At 45.9% G+C, this 17,839-nt stretch overlaps 1 protein-coding gene across 1 annotated transcript in view; it reads left to right on the forward strand.

The window, feature by feature from the left end:
• gli3 (GLI family zinc finger 3) overlaps window positions 1–17,839 on the forward strand; it is a 90,235-nt gene that overhangs the window by 5,333 nt on the left and 67,063 nt on the right. Inside the window, exon 2 of the mRNA XM_035611633.2 lies at window positions 10,742–10,915. Within this exon, the coding sequence (XP_035467526.2) occupies window positions 10,783–10,915 (133 nt within the window). The 5' untranslated portion in view covers window positions 10,742–10,782. The remainder of the gene's footprint in view (window positions 1–10,741; window positions 10,916–17,839) is intronic.

Here is a 17,839-nt window from a genome sequence, read left to right on the forward strand (position 1 = left end):
GACTGACTCAAGCCATTTATAATGACAGTTTGTCATCGCGCCTCTTCCACCTTCGAGGGAAAACATCAGGCTGACGTTGCAATGACAGGCCCGGAAAGAAGTGAGCCTGAGAAAAATGTATAGAGATACAGAAATATTAACGTGTACATGGGACCCTAAAATGGCTTTGGCTATTCCTGCCAGACTAGTGTTTTTATTAAGAGGGGTCAACATGCTTTGGAAATATATCTTATTTATGAAGCCAGGTTAGACTTCCCAAAGAATTCATTATATTCCCCCAGATGCGGCTTTGTGGGTCGCAGCCATCCCTCGGAAGACGTGGAGCGTGGAGCGCGACATTGTAAAGCCTCCCTTAGTGGGCACAGGATTGCGAAGGGTTCCATTTGTCAAAGGTGCTGGAGTCTTTTTCCCTCCTCAACACTTTCCCAGCTCAGCCTCAAACTCATTGTCTGAGCAAAGGCAGGACATTAGTCACCGCAACACCACGGGAGCCTGCAGGGCTAAGGACCAGTGCTCTGGAGCCTGAGCTGGGACAGAGGGGAGGAGGGAGGGGAGAGGGAAGAATGGAGGGAGGGAGTGACGGCAAAGGTGAGAGAAGGGCAGGAAAGGAGTAGGGAATGTGGGGTAGTTGGAAAGTGAGTAAGAGAGAAGATGAGAGTGCCGAGTATGTGTGGGAGAGGGAGAAGGAACATGAGGGGGTTAGAGGGAGTGGAGTCTGTAGCTCTTCCTCAGGGCTCAGTGTGTAAGCCCCTGTCTACCCCCCAAAGCTGCTCTCACAAAGAGATTTACAAGACAGGTCTCCGGTGTGCTTTGCTGCCCTGCATTATGAGTGAGTGAGTGTGTAATGTGTGCATGTCTTGGTGAAATGGACCTTTCTTTTCTTTTTTGCATCATCTATGCAAGAAGGATATTGACCCAAATTTACCAATCTAGGCAGGTCAGACTCACAATAGGCCCACTGGAGCAGTGTCAATAACCTATTCCCACTGGTGGTAGGACGTGTGTGTGTGTGTCTGCATCTGCTGGTGTGTGTGCGTTCATGTGTGAATGTATTTCACAGATTCACACATACAAGGGATCCTGTTAGCTTTTGGAATTATTTATAAAGCCTGGCTTTTGTGTGGTGCTCTAAGTCCCTGTCTCCTCCCATTACTGCCTATGACTCTACCTGGGCTCCTTTCAGCCCCAAATACTCCCTCAGCCACCCTCCTACCCTCAGCCACCCTTCTACCCTCAGCCACCCTTCTACCCTCAGCCACCCTTCTACCCTCAGCCACCCTTTTACCCTCAGCCACCTTTCTACCCTCAGCCACCCTCTTACCCTCAGCCACCCTCTTACCCTCAGTCACCCTTCTACCCTCAGCCACTCGCCTACCCTCAGCAAACCCCCTACCCTCAGCCACTCTCCTACCCTCAGCCACCCGCCTACCCTCAGCCACCCTCCTACCCTCAGCCACTCTCCTACCCTCAGCCACCCGCCTACCCTCAGCCACCCTCCTACCCTCAGCCACCCTCTTACCCTCAGCCACCCTTCTACCTTCAGCCACCCTCCTACCTTCAGACACCCTCGTACCCTCAGCCACCCTCCTACCTTCAGAAACCCTTCTACCTTCAGCCACCCTCGTACCCTCAGCCACCTTCCTACCTTCAGACACCCTTCTACCTTCAGCCACCCTCGTACCCTCAGCCACCCTCCTACCTTCAGACACCCTTCTACCTTCAGCCACCCTCGTACCCTCAGCCACCTTCCTACCTTTAGCCACCCTCCTACACTCAGCCACTCCCCTACCCTCAGCCGCTCCCCCTACCCTCAGCCACTCCCCTAGCCTCAGCCACCCGCCTACCTTCAGACACCCTTCTACCTTCAGCCACCCTCGTACCCTCAGCCACCTTCCTACCTCAGCCACCCTCCTACCCTCAGCCACCCTCCTAACTTCAGCCACCCTCCTACCCTCAGCCGCTCCCCCTACCCTCAGCCCAAACTTGTGCTTTGGCGTTATGGCTAAACCCTTTATAGCCACTAGTTTCCAGAGAGAAACACTTTTCTCTCTTTATATGCATTTGGCTTATGATTTTCTCTTTTTGGCCAAATACCTTTTCATTTTTATGTGGAGAAAAATACAGTGTAGGCTAAACTCATCAGAAAGACGTACCAAGTTATACAGACCCATCCCATATGGGCTTGATTACCCTGTAATCCAGGACCCCCCCCCTCTGTCTTGCACCAACTGAGCGGGGTTGAAGGTTTTAGTGTGTTTGAGATGGTTTATGTTAATGTTGCTTTTATTGAAACAAGCTGGGATGTGATTATAGTCCTGCTCTGTACATATAAGCAGTGAACTGCTCTAGTTTCCCCGTCCCCCTCTGGCATAGAGATCAATGCAAACCAACTAACGCAGGGTAATAAGCCATTAGTACACACATTGTTGGAGAGATTTACATACATCGACCGGTGAACTGATAAACTAGGTTCCATGTCCTAGAGGTAAGAATTATTGTGTGTGCATAATTAGCAAAATGAATGTCAGGATTGTGTGTGTGTGTGTGTGTGTGTGTGTGTGTGTGTGTGTGTGTGTGAGAGAGAGGGAGAGAACCATTGCTGCGTGATCTCTTGCCTGTGACTCGTGTGTGATAGGTGCCAGATTGTGTAGCTGAAAGCCAGGTTGTCTCTGCTTGTCAGAGCAGGGTGGAGGAGGGCAGATGTGAGGATGATTACAGTACACTGTTCCTCTGATCTGATTCATCACTAAATGTCTCTCCTGCAAAGGGTGAACTTATTATCCCTGTCTCTACTTCCATGGTTCAGCCAGCTGCTCTTCATGCTTCCCAATTAACCCCAGGCACCCGTCAAATGCTCCAATTAAGGCCTCCTCCTCCTCCTCATTCTCCCCATGAATTTATTTGCTTGCAATAGCTGGCCATGCTCTGGTTGAGATGCTCAAACATGCAGGGGTGAGCGAGTGAGCCGGCAAGCGTTGAGCATGTTTGTTTAGGAGCTATCCTAAGCTTTGGTGTTACAGCTCCTATATTTATTTGAGGCGGGGTTGCAAACAGCTGAAACAAGTAAATATGCCCAGATGTTTGGCCTCCTCATGATCAAGTCAGGGGGCCTGAGGGGACTGCTTCTCTAATGACAGTCTTGTTCCTCCCTCCTCATGCCAGGGATTTTCAGGGGGCCATTTTGTTACGGCATGCTTTGGAGTTTAAGGGAAGTTTTTTGTTGACCACTCTCATTCTAGTGCTGTGTGATGTTGTCTTGGTGTGTGAGTCTTTTTCACCAGACTCTCTACCCAGCTCAGCTTTTCAAAATCCAAACTATTCCGCTGTGTGTTTTTGATGCATTGGTTTCTGATGAGCACCATTATGTGTTTGTATCTTTGTGTAGTTGCTGTGGTGACAGGTTTCAGACACACAGACTGATTGTATGTCTGTGTGTTGTGTGCGTGAGCACGTGTTTGTGTGTGTGTGTGTGTGATATGCGTGTGGAGCTGGAGCCCATGAGCTGGCGCAGAGGGAAGGGGCTCTGTGGCTGACATGAAAGTGGAGGGAGAGAGTTGTCTCCCGACGCCACCGCTGGGAGAGCCGTTAGGGAAGGAGAAGTCTCCGGGACTCCCTCTGAGCTTCAGCTGTGTTTGATCTCACGCCTCCACTGCAGTATCATATTCGTCCATATTGCTCCATCGAACACATGCATTTCAACACTTCACCTCTGTCTGACAGAGAACGCTCTGGACTCTCTGTATGACACAGAGAGCGCCACCTTTCTGTCACCATTGTCTATGCACATTACTGGTAACTAATTGCCCATACGTGCACTAATATTATGTTCATACAGACCAGCACAAGGGCCAGTAAGGTCACACCATCAACTACACTTATTTATTGTTTGTTGGGATTTCAGTAATGAGAGCAAAGCCCCCATTACAACCCGAACCCAGTACGAGTGTCACTCAAGGTGAAAAACCAAAACTCAGCTGATGAAAACGTCACTGGTTTAACGAGTGGGATTCATTGTTCTTTTGGTTGAACTTGTGCAGCCACCTCTTTAAGTGCATGTACTTATGTGAGTACACCCCTGTATGTCACTGACGTGTTGCGTTGAGGTTGGGGTTCTGATGAGGTTTAAATACCTTGTTTGAAAGTATTTTCCACCCGTCTGATGAAAAATAAGGAGAACAGAGAGATGCAACAAAATCATCCATGTCTGCGTGTGTGGAATGTGTGACCCAGTGTTGGCCTTTTGGAACTGTTCCCATCCACACAGGAAGTCTGGCATTAAAGCAATACCATTTATTCAGTCTCTCTTCTTTTTCTCTCTCTCTATCAGCATTCTTTTGACTTATTGCAGCGCATTTCAGGACAGCTTCATTGAGCACTCCTTTACATCCCGACTCATTTGCCCATCCCTATTTTTTCCAAGTCTCCCTCTGTTTAGGTCCGTCTTTATCACATGCGAGAGCCAAACACTGAGACAACTTCATCACATCCAATTTTCACCCCCTTAATTCGGTTTAAATGGCATGGCCATGAGGGCCAGGACGGGAATTAATAAGAGCCAATAAAGCTCACCACTGGGGCATCGAGGCCAGTCTTTAAGTAAACATTATGACTTCTGCAGGGGGGACTCAGGGGCAGCACTTGATGAATTGTGGCGGGGCTTGGGAAGGGCTAATTTCTCACTTAGCCGTCCTGATGGGGCTGGCTAATAGGCCTTGCTTTGCCTGGCTGATTGTCTGCTGGCTTTATTATTGTGCATTATTGCGCTGCCCCCTGGCTGTTGTTAGCGTTCAGCCCTGGAGATGCCAGGGCCCATCATTAATCACATAACAGCGCTGACTTACTCCGCTTCAACACTTCACTGACACAGAGGAATGGAGCAGAGGGAAGAGACATAGAAAGGAGGAGGTGAAGAAGGAGAGTAGGAGAGGGAGCAGGGAAAAGTGATCTGAAGAGAAAGGGAACCCAAGTGGGCAGTTTCACAATGACTCCATAACCTGTGGCTTTTAAGCCTTCGAAAAGGCTCCGCGTCATTCAGTTTCCTTCAAGAAGCACTGCTCTCTGTCACACACTCCTGTTTAAGGCAATGAGGATAAGAGGATCAAATGCTGCATTCCCCTGGGCTAAGTGTGAAGACCTTCTGTTGAAGCCCTACCTGCTGCCACTGCACTCGCACAGGGCCATCTATCTGCTTGATCCGTCCCTGAGAGCACGGCTGAGGAGGAGGCAGAGAGAGATGTTTGTGGGGCTTTCATCAGTACAGGAATTTCTCTTCCTTCACTCATCTCCTCCCTGGGGTCCCTTTCCTTATTTATGTGCTGCGCACAGTATGATCGTGCTTGCATCCTGAAAGGTGTGTAGAGCACCTGATGCACCCGCTCCAATGCACACCGTCACAGTGTACGGCTCATGCGCTCCTCAACACAGTCGAGGCAGTCCCGCTTTCTTCCTGTGCAATGCACAAGCACAGGCATTACATAGGAAGTGCCTTCTCAAACAACACAGCACAAGGCATAACATGTTCCCTTTCGCTATATAAGCACAGCAAAGGATGGTGTCGCTGCACACTGGCTGTGGCCTCATGCAGAGCGCCTTCTAAGCCTTGAATGAAGAATGCCTCCACAAACACAAGAGTGTTTTTACTGGGGAGGAGAGGCCCTCTGACAGGATACAGACCCTCTCTCCTGTGCCTTACAGTATGTGCCATGTGCAGGGGCCACTTGGGTGGAAAACAGTCTGTAATCCTTCTAATAAATTCAGTCTCAAGTGTATGTGCACTGGATGCTGTACAAACAAAGTTTACAAGTAGGGGAAAATAATTTGATGCATGCTAATCTTAATCTTAGGAAGTTTAAGGCAAAAAACTTTTGTTTTCCTTCCCTGAACCCTAAAGTAATATGTTGCATTATTTGCTTTGGACACCAGTAAATAACTGATCAAGCAGCTTTTTTCTTTCCTCAAGAATCGTGGAAAGTATCTGATCAAACAGAAGTTCTACCTTTTGAGCATGGGAAGAAAATGAATCAAATGGAGAACAGAGGAAACCAATACCTCTAACTGGGCCACCACAGCAATAAAGCCGCCTGCATTATCCATTGTTACAGTCTTCGTAGCCCCACTTGCCCCGACACAAGTGGCTCACAACAAATGCAAAGTCAAAATATATAAATAAAGAATCTAATAAGCAGCGGGCTGTGGGGGAAAGGCGCAAGATTTCCATTGTGGAGCATGATTTATTTGGCCCTTATCTACTGGGTAGCAAGCGCAAAATAGGCATCGTGTAAGCATTACGATTACATCGTGTGGGTTTGTTACCCAGGAATGTAAGATGCACTCAGCTCATTCTGCTGTGCAATACACAGGGTCCCTCACCAGCCCTCCAAAGCATCCTAAGTGGAGAGGTCTGAGGGACCAGGACGCATGCGAGGATAATCTTATTAGCTCCGCTGAAAGCTACTGATGGGCTGTGTGTGCACTGTTTGTCCTTGACAAAAAATATAAACACCCCTTATTTGCACAGGATTTCCATTTTTCAAGTTTTGTGCTGTGCACATTTGTGTGGTGATAATACTATGATGCTATATGTCTTAGTCAAGATAGAGCGTCTTTTGTCAAATATAAAGGCAGACAAATTATAAAAACACACTATACATTGCCATGTTTTAATGAAATGATTTACTGATTTAAAACATGAACCAACAAATAATCTTGATTAATGTATCAACTTTATTCAATAAACGTTGGACTCACACATTGATGGGACAATGTGAACATGCAAATGACTAATAATCTGAATAGTTTAACCATGTCACAGCACACAAAAGGGTGACAAAGCCTCATACTAAACCAGTTTGCGTGTGCATATCTGGGATTTGATGTGTGTGTGTGTGTGTGTGTGTGTGTGTGTGTGTGTGTGTGTGTGTGTGTGTGTGTGTGTCTGTGTGTGTGTGTGTGTGTGTGTGTGTGTGTGTGTGTGTGTGTGTGTGTGTGTGTGTGTGTGTGTGTGTGTGTGTGTGTGGCGGGGTGTGACTAAATCCAGCTAAATGGCCCTAACTTGAGGGACTGGTCGCCATCAGCTGTAGGACAGACTTAGTGCCATCTGGGCACAGTGTTACGTTTCTCTGGTGAATGGAAACCACAGTCACCAAATCCCCAACCCTCCCTCCCTCCCTCCCCTCCCCTCCCCTTCCCCTTTGCCTTCCAAGGCCAAGGGCAGTCCATAAATGCAGTGTTGAACACAGCACACAAACCTAAATATGTGGTTTCCACAGAGAGTCATTGAGTTTGGGAACAGGTCCTCCAACCACCGGTAAGCACCTCCACTGTCTCCTCGAGGGGCCTCGTCCACTCATTGACCTTATCCAATGCAAACACATGTAGCTCGAGCCCGAGCATTCGCTTTTATTGGTGGATTCAGCTAATCTTGCTGAGGGACTCCTCCTCCCCCACCAGCCTCAGTGTTTTGGTTATTCCAGCTGTGCCCTTAATGTTGTTGGCATAGCTACAAAATGTGCAAAAACACTGGAAAACATGTGCAGGCATGCAGGGGCAAAGTGAGGCGCACACACACGCGCGGTTTCACGCTCCACCCTTTCTCCATTCATTTTCTCCCCCTCTTATCCCACCTTTGCTCACAATCTTGCTCAATCGTCTCCATCTCCCATCTCTCCCCTCGCCTCTAACTCGCCGCGCTGCGCTGCGTTTCTACAGTGTTGATAAGCTTAAGATAGCAGATCTCGGTGGTCGCTGATGTAATGATGATGAATGCTGTGGCATTGCCAGTCTCCCCCTCGAGGGGCCCTCGACACTGAACGGTCGCCCTAATGAAATGAGCAGAAACACAGTACCTCGTCTGTGAGGGGGGTTGCCAAATCTAAGAAGACACTTCAAGAGTTTATATAGAAATGTCCTTTAGTTTCTATGCATCTGTGTGTGTGTGTGTGTGTGTGTGTGTGATACAGAGTGCAGGTATACCTTAAGCTGTTTCATTAAAGTAGGCTTGTAAAGACGCGGCCTCTAAGTAACTAAAGGCCGTGGTTTTTGATGCTGGTAGCTGTCGTTTAAGTTTCAAGCATGAACTAAAAAAAACCCTGCATTTTTTCTATCAAAGCCAAAAGTTTATTTCAGTGTTACACTTTGATGTGTACAATTTGCAGATGACTTTCAACTCAGTGCCTTTGTCACCGAGGCGTATAATTTATGTTAAATTGATTTGCTTAATGTGCTTATGAAATAAGATTTTTTTTCCGAGGGAACAGTCTGAATTGTGGTATTTTAAACCTGTTTAATCGCCTCCCTTTTTGTGTGGAAGGATTACAGTTGAACACAAATAAAGATACGCCCTCCTTCTCTCTTCTCTAATTGGGTGTAGGACAGACATTTCATGGGAAAGACATTAATATGAAATTAACATTTAGTTTGGGTAACAACAGCAACCAGTGCCTGGTTGTAATTCCTTCCTTTGTGCCAGGCCTCTGTGTCCTCGTACAGAGGGTTTGTCTAATGTAAATGTATTTAGTAATCTGATTTCTGCATCTGCCTTATAAGTTGATGAGAGTTTGGTTTCTTGAGTTTACGTTCAGAGGTTTGCATGAAAATGATGCTCTCACTGATTCGAGGATCTCTCTCTCTGTAGTTTTAAGGACAAACATAGAAAAACCGTGTTACATCAGGACTTTCTTTCCACACGCTAATGTCTTGACGTGCTGTAAACATAGGTGGAAGTGCCTCTGTGTTGTCGGGATGGGATGAAAATGAGCAACTGGAAAGGTGAAAGTGAAGACAGGAACATCTGCAGGATCGGGTGTGGGCGTCCCGGTCGGAGGGATTATGGGTGAAAAGGTCCTGCTTTTAATTGCTGCTTTGGAAATGTGGCGTGCCTTGTGGAACACAAAAGGCCGGTCAGACACGCTTCAGTGGCCTGGACTTGGGAATATTTGCCTGACCAGCGGAATGCCCCGCTCTCTCCCCTCCTTCCCTACAAACCCCACTCCCAACCCTCGTATTCAGGCCTTCCAGCTCCTTTTGCAGGGGTCTGACTCACCTGGGGGAAACAAGAAGACACACTCCACACACACACACACACACACACACACACACACACACAAAGCTTTTCATCAACAGCTCTAAAGTAGCTCCTCTCTTGGTTCTTTTCCCCGACGCTGCTTTTGCTCATTAGAATGAGTTTTGTCTGATCATTTTAGTGTGTTTCAATCAAAGCATAAAAGTAAAAGAAAGGGCTGATTAGATATGAGCAGAGAAACTGAAAAAACATGCAGACATACATGCACTGCACATATTCTAACATTTAACTTTCTAACTAACTGTTAGAAACAGAAATGAAAGCATCCCCTCTATCAGATCCATGCACCAGTGCGTTGAGATGATATCTGTGCACGAAGGACAAAACGTCTTTGTTATGGATGACGGCTACATATGTATGCATGTGGGAATGATTAGAGGACAAACTCTTGTTTAATTCTGTTTTGATTGGTAGGGGAGTAATTGCATTGTGTTTCATTTTTCTCTTTTCTTTTTTTCCTTTTTCTCCGCTGTTCAGCCAGCAATTGCTTACAGATGTTGATGCCGGGTCAGGATGGATGACAAACTCTGGTCTTTTCAGGGGGTTGGGGGGAAAAAACTAAACAAACAAAGCGCACAGTGTTTGTCTGAGGTTTACCCCTCACCACTTCCCCTTGCTTTCCCTCCTTGGGGAGTTAGTAAAAGCTGCCCCCCCCCCCCCCCCCCCCCCCCCCTCCCCACCACCCTTCTCTTGCAGTTTCAGCAGCACGCCTCTGTTTGCATTATAGCTGACTTTACTCTTTGGAGCCATAAATGTTTATGGGATGTAGGAGAATTAAATAGTACAGATAGGGCTTTAGCTTGTCTTTACTGAAAAAAACATCTCAGTCAGACTAAATATTTCCAGTAATCATCCATGAATTAGGGCGTCTAAGTAAAGGCTTTGTATTGGAGCAAATGAAGCTGCCCTTTACTTTGTGCAAATGGTCGGTTGTGGTGTATCGCCATGTTGTCTCCATAATCAGACACCTCCGTGACCTACATAGAGCCGAGTTGGTAGACGGCCTCTGAGGTGCTGAACTGAGCAGCATGTCTGCTAGACTGTTGGCTGAACCCGTTCTAAACCCACAAACAGTATTAACTTGAACCACCTTTATCCTTTGAAAGAAAAATTGCCCGGCACCATGATATTCCCAAAGGGGCCTTCAAACAACCCTTGTTTTTCAGGACTGTGGATGTTTCTCGCTCTGTGGTATCCCCTGAAGGTTTCTCCTTTCTCTCTGGAAAGACTCCTGGAGCAGGATTATTGGAATATCCACAAGCTGCCTTTACATCTATTATGATGTATAAAACAGAGTCAGGATGTCCTGCATTACTATGTTGATAGAGTTGTTGTTTTTTAAAGTCAGAAGTCATACGTTTATTGTGACACTTCAAATACATCAGGGTGAGCTGGTGGACTAACCCCTGCTCGGGTTCTGGGCATCGTGAGAAGAGAGGATTGGGTCTGAAGTTTTCCTCCCGAGGTTCCCAGTGCTGAAGTCTTGTCTTGAGGCAGTCTATTGATGAAATGTTTAACGTGTGGTCGATCAAGCAAGAAACAAATGTAATGCCCAAATCGCAGAGATGATTTCTTTTGGTTTAGCAAGTGGAGAGATGAGTGTGTGTGATCGGATTCATTTTGTGATGTCTCACCTTACCACTTCTTCCTCTTCCCCACCAGTTGTCTCGTCTTCATGAGGTGTTAAGGAATGAGCGATCGCCATGGAAAACCAGTCCCAGGCCAGTTCAGCAGCTGAGAAGAAGAAGAGAGTGGAGACCATTGTGGCGACCAAGGGCTCTTCAGTGCGCAATGACATCAGTGAGAAGGCGGTGGCCTCCAGTACCACTTCAAATGGTACATTCATACATACATACCTGTACACTCAGACGCCATGATTATCATTAATATATCAAAAGAGTTCCAGGGGTTTGGGGGATCAGTCCCTCAGGCCAGTTATCAGCTAGGAACATGGGGCACAAAAACACGGCTTCTACTCAGGGAGCTCTCTATATTCCACTGAATATAAGTGTAAAAAGATTAGTGTTTGTAACCTGGAAGAATATAATACAATTTTAAAATGTAAACATCTTCATTTCTTCAGATAAAATCCAGAGATTCTATTTTAAGACATTTGTTAACTAGAGCTGCAACAGTTCGTCGATTAATCGATTAGTAATCGTCTACTAAATGAATCGCCAATTATTTTAATAATTGATTAATTGGTTCAAGTAATTTTTATGGAAAATTAAGTCAGAATTCTCTGATTTCAGCTTCTTAAATGTGAATATGTTCTGATTTCTTTGCTCCTCGGTGACAGTTAACTGAATACATTTGGTGTGTGGACAGAACAAAACATCATCTTGGGATTTTGAAAACACGATCCTAATTTTTCAACATTTTATGGAGCATACAACTAATCGATTAATCGAGAAAATAATCGACAGATTAATCGATTATGAAATTAATCGTTAGTTGCAGCCCTAATATTCACACACACACACACACACACACACACACACACACACACACACACACACACACACACAACAATATATATTTATGTATATATATATATATATGTATATATATATATATATATATATGTATTATGTATGTATTATATATGAATCTGACCAACTCCCAAAAACATGATTTAAGGATGTACACATGCACAGATCCTCATGCTTCACAGTGAGTCATGTTTAGATATCAATGTCTTTAACAGATGCTATTCGAATTACAGTTCATTAGGCCTGTCGTCATTCAACTTTCACTCTCAATCCAGATGCTGGACTCAAGGAATGTTAGAAGCCAGGTTTTATTGGAAGCCTTGGAGCATCCAGCTAAAGTCATCACAGAACCAGAGTTGTGATCACCACAGTGTCATTAGCAGTGAGAGGATTTGGAAGGTCGAGGGTCGGCTCTCGTAGCTGAAGCTGGTGGCCTGATCGAGAGTTTTCTGTAGCTGTTGTCAAATATAATCACCGCAAGTGTGAACGAGAGACAAAATGATAAATAAACTGCTGTGACTTTGGCCCATATGGGAGTTATCAGAGGATATGGGTAAGGTAATGCATCCTGAAGCGTCTTGGGCACACTCATTCTTACTCATTCCCAGATGGCCAGCACTGTTTAATTTGTTGAAAAAGCAGCAAAGAAAAAAAAGTTAGTTGTAGAAAAAGCATGGATGCAATTCGGCTCCGTGATGGTGGATTCTGTCTTGGTAATGTGCTGTTAATTACAGCACAGGGTTCGTCTTGAAACGCCACGTCAGAAGATACACAGCTTGAAGCAGTGCCACACTCCCTAGAATACAGTAGACTCATAATTCACTTGACGGTGGGGAGCGATGATACTTATCTGTGTAGATAGGTCCCTTTTAGATTCCAATCAGTTGCTCGGAATCATAAGATAGGTTGCACATTCTTTTCGTGGTTATAATTACAGCACATTCCCAAGTCGCCCCCAGAACTCATAACCTCTTATCAGGTGTAACCCTACACTCGCCTCCACTTCGACCCCCGTAGTCCTTGCCCCGCTGCCTCCATCCAAACAAAAGGTAATTGTGAGCAGCTGTGGAACCCCAGTGGCAAAGTATTTTCCCCCGTCATGCAGAGTGGCGGCCCCTGATCTCAGCGCAGTGGAAACCCCGTGGTGTGCCCAGCAACAGTGTACTATGATAAGTTGTGAAAAGTTGAAAATAAGTATGAGGAGCAGGAGTGGACACGGCGTACGTCTTTTTTATTGGGATCAGTGAGCAGACTGGTGTTGATCTCATCAGATGAATCTGTTCTGATTTGCAAACTCCTCTTTTTTTCTGGAAACTGATTAAGCTTTTTCAGGGATAGTTCTTTGTCCTGCTACCACTCTGTCCCCTCTTGTCCTCAATCTGTGAGTTTTCTCCAAGTTGAGCAGCCACAGAGTAATTATTGAGTCCTGGCAGAGCGTTCCCACATGCTTGGCTAAATGGTGGCTTCATCCTGTGTGCCATTCATCTCCGTGCCCCCTCCTCTTGCACTGACAGCTCAAAAGGGCCGACTGTGCCACAACAATGCTGTGATTGGTGCTCTTTAGGAGAGGTTGGGGGGGTAGGCTCCACTCCCACCCTCATCATTCGACAGGCAGGTGGACCACAAAGTCCTCTGATTCTTTTGTTGGGTCTCAGGCAAAAAAAAAAGATGTCCATGCTCCGTGGCTGTAGAAATCCTGCCGTCATGGGATAATTTTTGAATAAAAAAGTGTTGGGGATGGGAAAAAGTTTCTGGTTGGCTGGACTTGATATGATATGGGTGCTGCTGATTTGAGGAAAGAGGGAGTTAGGGTAAGTAATAGGACGAGACTTGGGGAAAATGGGGAGGAGAAGAACTGGACCCTGTTCAGAAGTGGATGAGATGGGGTCTTTTAATGGCCATGCTTAAAGGGGCAAGAGCAAGGGTCTCAGAGGCACAAGTTAAGCCTTAAAGGGCAGCAACTGTTCGGATTTAGTGTAGGTTACCAGAGAAATCTCACAGCAAATGGAGACCGTGGCTAAAGTGTTTAAAGAAGAAAAAGAACACTTCACAGCTTTAAAAAAATACCCTGACAGGAAGGAAGGGAATAATGATACAGAGAAAGGGGTGAGATAGAGGAAGAGTGAGGGGCAACCTTCTTTTTAGGCAGCCATTTAAATTATCAAAATAGAGGGGAATGTCATCTGACAGAAATAAAGTTCCCTTTAACAGCGGGGATGGAAAGTAATTTACAGATACGCTTTCCCCGCCATCTTTGTGCCTCCCAGATAAGGTTTCATTTCAGAAACGGATAGGAGACATTTTCACTTACGGGCCCCCATTCTGGGACACCTGTGATAACAGCTTGTGGACCCCTAATTGAAAATGGGTTTCAAAATTGATTTTCACTTTTCTTCCTCCCTCCTCTTACCCTCCATACCCTCCCTTCCTCATGACTAACCCACCGTCCATCTCCGTCAACACCCAGCTCCATCCCTTGTTTCTTTGGCGTTCCCTTGTCGTTGGCAGAGGGAAGCAATATCGGAAAGACATGGAGAGAAGGAGAAGGGAGGAAGGGAGCGAGAGAGGCTTTGGGGGAAATGGAGCGTTGGTAACGGATCATCCCTGGGCTTGCGTCGCAGCTATGACAGCCGCGTGATCCGTCTTATTAATGAAATCATTGATCACTTGATGGGGCTCATAATCAACTGTTTCTCCTGTGTCCTGCCCAGTCTCCTCCCCCTCCTCCTCCTCCTCCCTCATCATGTTGCCACCTCTGCTTGCTACTTTTTTTAAATCACTGTTTAATTCCTCCGAAACGATGGTCCACTGTGGCAAGTCAGATCATCTCTGTGTAGCTGAAGGGAATACATGATTGATAAATACATAAAATGAACATGAACACTGCCTGACATGAAATACAGACTAATGATTCAACATCAGGAGATCTGATGGGGATCTGAAAATGTGAAGAAATACAACTGCTCTCTTTATGAAATTGACATTTTCTTTTAAAAGAGGCAAGCTAGTGGTTATTTCAAGAAATGCTGTATTTATTTGTGTATAACAACTGCCATCTGTATGTGTGCTGTGTGAATTTCATGGGGGACCAGAAGAGGAAGTCGGGGCCCCTCTGTGTTGCCCTGCTCTGAGCTCCGCCTGTGGTGGCTAATGAGAGAGGACTGATGGAGGGATAAGGGACCTCATGGGAGCTACGCCTGGCCCACAGGTCAAACAGCACAATGGAGGAGGCGTTATAGAGCCTGACACACAACTCCACACAGGAAAACTGGCTTTTAGTGTCAACTGACCTCTGTATGGTACATGGATATAGGATATAAATAAACAACAAATCATTCAATAAACAGAAATCATATATACCTACTGCCTCCTACCTGTAGATTGGGATCTGTGACCATAAGTCACACTGGATCCACGTGCACACACAGTGGATGTGCTTTCCCTCCAGTGGTGAGCCATAGCCATTTCATGGACCTCTGCACTGAAGGCAATTTCCTGTAGCAGCGGGAAGACAGGCGTTTGGCAGAGCCACCTTGCAGGGGCCTGAGGCGCAGGATTAGCTTAGCCTCGTTGCTAATCAGGGCGGAGGGGAACCTCAGTTGCCGGGCCCAGTCCAGCCCAGTCTGGGCTCTATTGTCTGGCACACTTCCGCCTGCCCAGGGCTGCCTGCCGGAGCTCCGCTGCTCCTTCACCGCTGGAGGATGCAAGTAAGCCACGTCCTCTACACTGCAGTATGCCGTGGAGATGCTGCCAGAACTTAACTGTAGTGGAATTGTATCTTTCTTTTTGGTCAGTGCTCATCCTACAAGTGTGAACATGGATGGAAACTTTGTTATTGGAACATCGGTCCGTTGCAATTTGTTGAACTCTGGGAACACATTGCTAGAGAGCAAGAAACATGGGCAGCCAGAGGACGGGCACATGAACAGTTGGTTATTAAACCACTCTATTCGAAGGTACGGAGCACAAAGTTGGAGCGTCTGAAGTGTCAGGAATAATTTAATCGCTTTTATTGCACAGGAAAGCTGTGGATGCTCAACCACACAAAACACTGTTGATTGTTTAAATAATCATTTTCACAGAGTTTGTTAAAAACTCCTGTCATTGGAATTTTTATTTATGTTGCCAAATTCCTAGATCTGAGCTATTATTCAAAAAAGAATGTCCAACTACGGAAACAAGATTGGAATCATAGGAAAAATTAACTCAAATCATCACTTTAATGTGATGAAATGACTTTTTTGACATTATTTCACAGACATTATTGTGTTGCAGAGAAATCTAGTGAAGTTAGCATGCTAACTTGCTAGCCTCGTATCGTAATACCCATTTGTACAATTTAAAGTAACTTGAGATTAGGTACGATGTGATTTGTCGATATAGAAATAAAATTGAATTGAATTGAATTACAACAAGAGGCGATAGTGAGTCACTGTATTGCACCATGAGAGGATGAAGAAGTACTTATAAACCTTAATATGCTGCCCCCTACTTGTGTGGAGTATGAATTTGACAGTTGGTCAATTCTTGCACATTAACATTTTTAATATGAATATGAATTCCTAATGTACACTGATACAGAGTGCAATATCAATTGAGTCATAGATTGTTATGGCAAATATGAAATATGACCATCGCAAAGGCTCTCTGGAGGAACATGAGGTCTTTTTCACTGACATGCTGAGAGAAGGCCTGGGAGTCCGAGGTCACCCGGGTCAGAGACAAGTCTCTGAACAAATGACCAGCCTCACAAATACAAATCAGTGTGATCGACCAGCGGCCCTGCTGCATCCCAGCAGCACTGCCACCCTGCCAAATCTCACTCCTCTCAGAGAGGGAGGCCCCAGAAACTCATAAACCCATAAAGTGGAGAAATAGCAGTTGATTATTCTACCACTCTGTGCATTTGTTGTTTCGGCCTCAGTGGCCTCCCTCCTGCCAGGGAGAACAAAGCAGGAGCGTCCTGACCCTGCCAGGAGGATCTGTTGTCGCGTCCTCTCATACACACCTCCTTACCACAGTTGGATTCTTGTTGAATGGGTATCAGAGGATGAAGTAGCAAATAATGGTTGCCAACCACCAGGGTTGGAGTTTATATGAAAAAAGTGACTGCATGGAGAAGGACAGGCCTTACTGGTGAGCTGATCTCAAGCATGAAGATATCTTTTTAACATGATGAATAAACTGTAATAATTAACATGATGAATCAAATTTTCTGGATTTACAGTTTTAAAGATACAGCATTGGTATACCAAGACAACATTAAAACCGTCTGATTGGCAGTAAAGCAAAACATCCAGAAATATATGAGAATTTCTGTAAGGTCTGCAAATGGCCTGTGTGTTCCAGACCATGTTCAGCTCTGTGCTCAGAGCTCACTGGATCAAATCGTGGTTCGAGAGAGCAAAAGGCCCTATTCCCCCTAATCTCTCTCCCCTGACCTCCACACCCCCTGGACCTTGACTCTCACCCTTCGTCCTGCTCCCCCCACCCAAATCTCTCCCTCATAGTCGAAAGAGGAGCCAGGATCAAAGGCCATAAACCATGGCAGTGATTTCTAGTGATTGATTAGAAGCAGAGGTTGAAAAGCAGCAGCTCTCTCCCCTCCATTGTTCCCACTCTCTGGTGCTGCGCATGCATTCTCCCAGGGTTCTCATAAATAGCTCAGACTTGAAGTGTGAAAAGAGCAGCCACGACCAGACAGAGCCCAGAAACTTTGCCGTTTTCTGCCTCTTCCTCCTGGATGGCAGGGGGGTTGTCAGTTAATAAGAACCATTTGTTGTCTTGTTTGGATCTGGGGAGGGACAGTGTAATCCCCTCACCCTGGTTTTTTCGCAGAGCTGGAGGAAAAGAGTAGGGAAGAGGAGGAGGAATTGATTTTCAGAAAGAGGGCATGCGGAGAATTGAACTCAGATGTGTAGCAGAGACAGGGTTTGAAAGAAACATTCGACTTGCGGGGAAACAAATGTCTATAGCTTACAGCAGAGGGGCAGTGCAATTTTAACTCCTAATATTAATCAATTGCATAGCTGTCTTTCACCATTCTCTCCCCTGCCTCCCCCTCTTCCCCTTGTCCTGAGCACAACTCAGCTCATAGGCCCCTTGACAAGCGAGTGATCCAGTAAAGGCATTTTAATAGACCTTGGCCGTTCAGTGGCTCTGAGATTAATGCTCCCACATTCATGCTTTTGTGCAGGGACACAAATACACAAGCGACTCTCTCTGTCTTCCCTATCCTACCTGGTCTCACCTGGAGCTGTGAGTCTGA

Source organism: Scophthalmus maximus, chromosome 16, assembly GCF_022379125.1.
Source record: "Scophthalmus maximus strain ysfricsl-2021 chromosome 16, ASM2237912v1, whole genome shotgun sequence".
NCBI classification, from domain to species: domain Eukaryota; kingdom Metazoa; phylum Chordata; class Actinopteri; order Pleuronectiformes; family Scophthalmidae; genus Scophthalmus; species Scophthalmus maximus.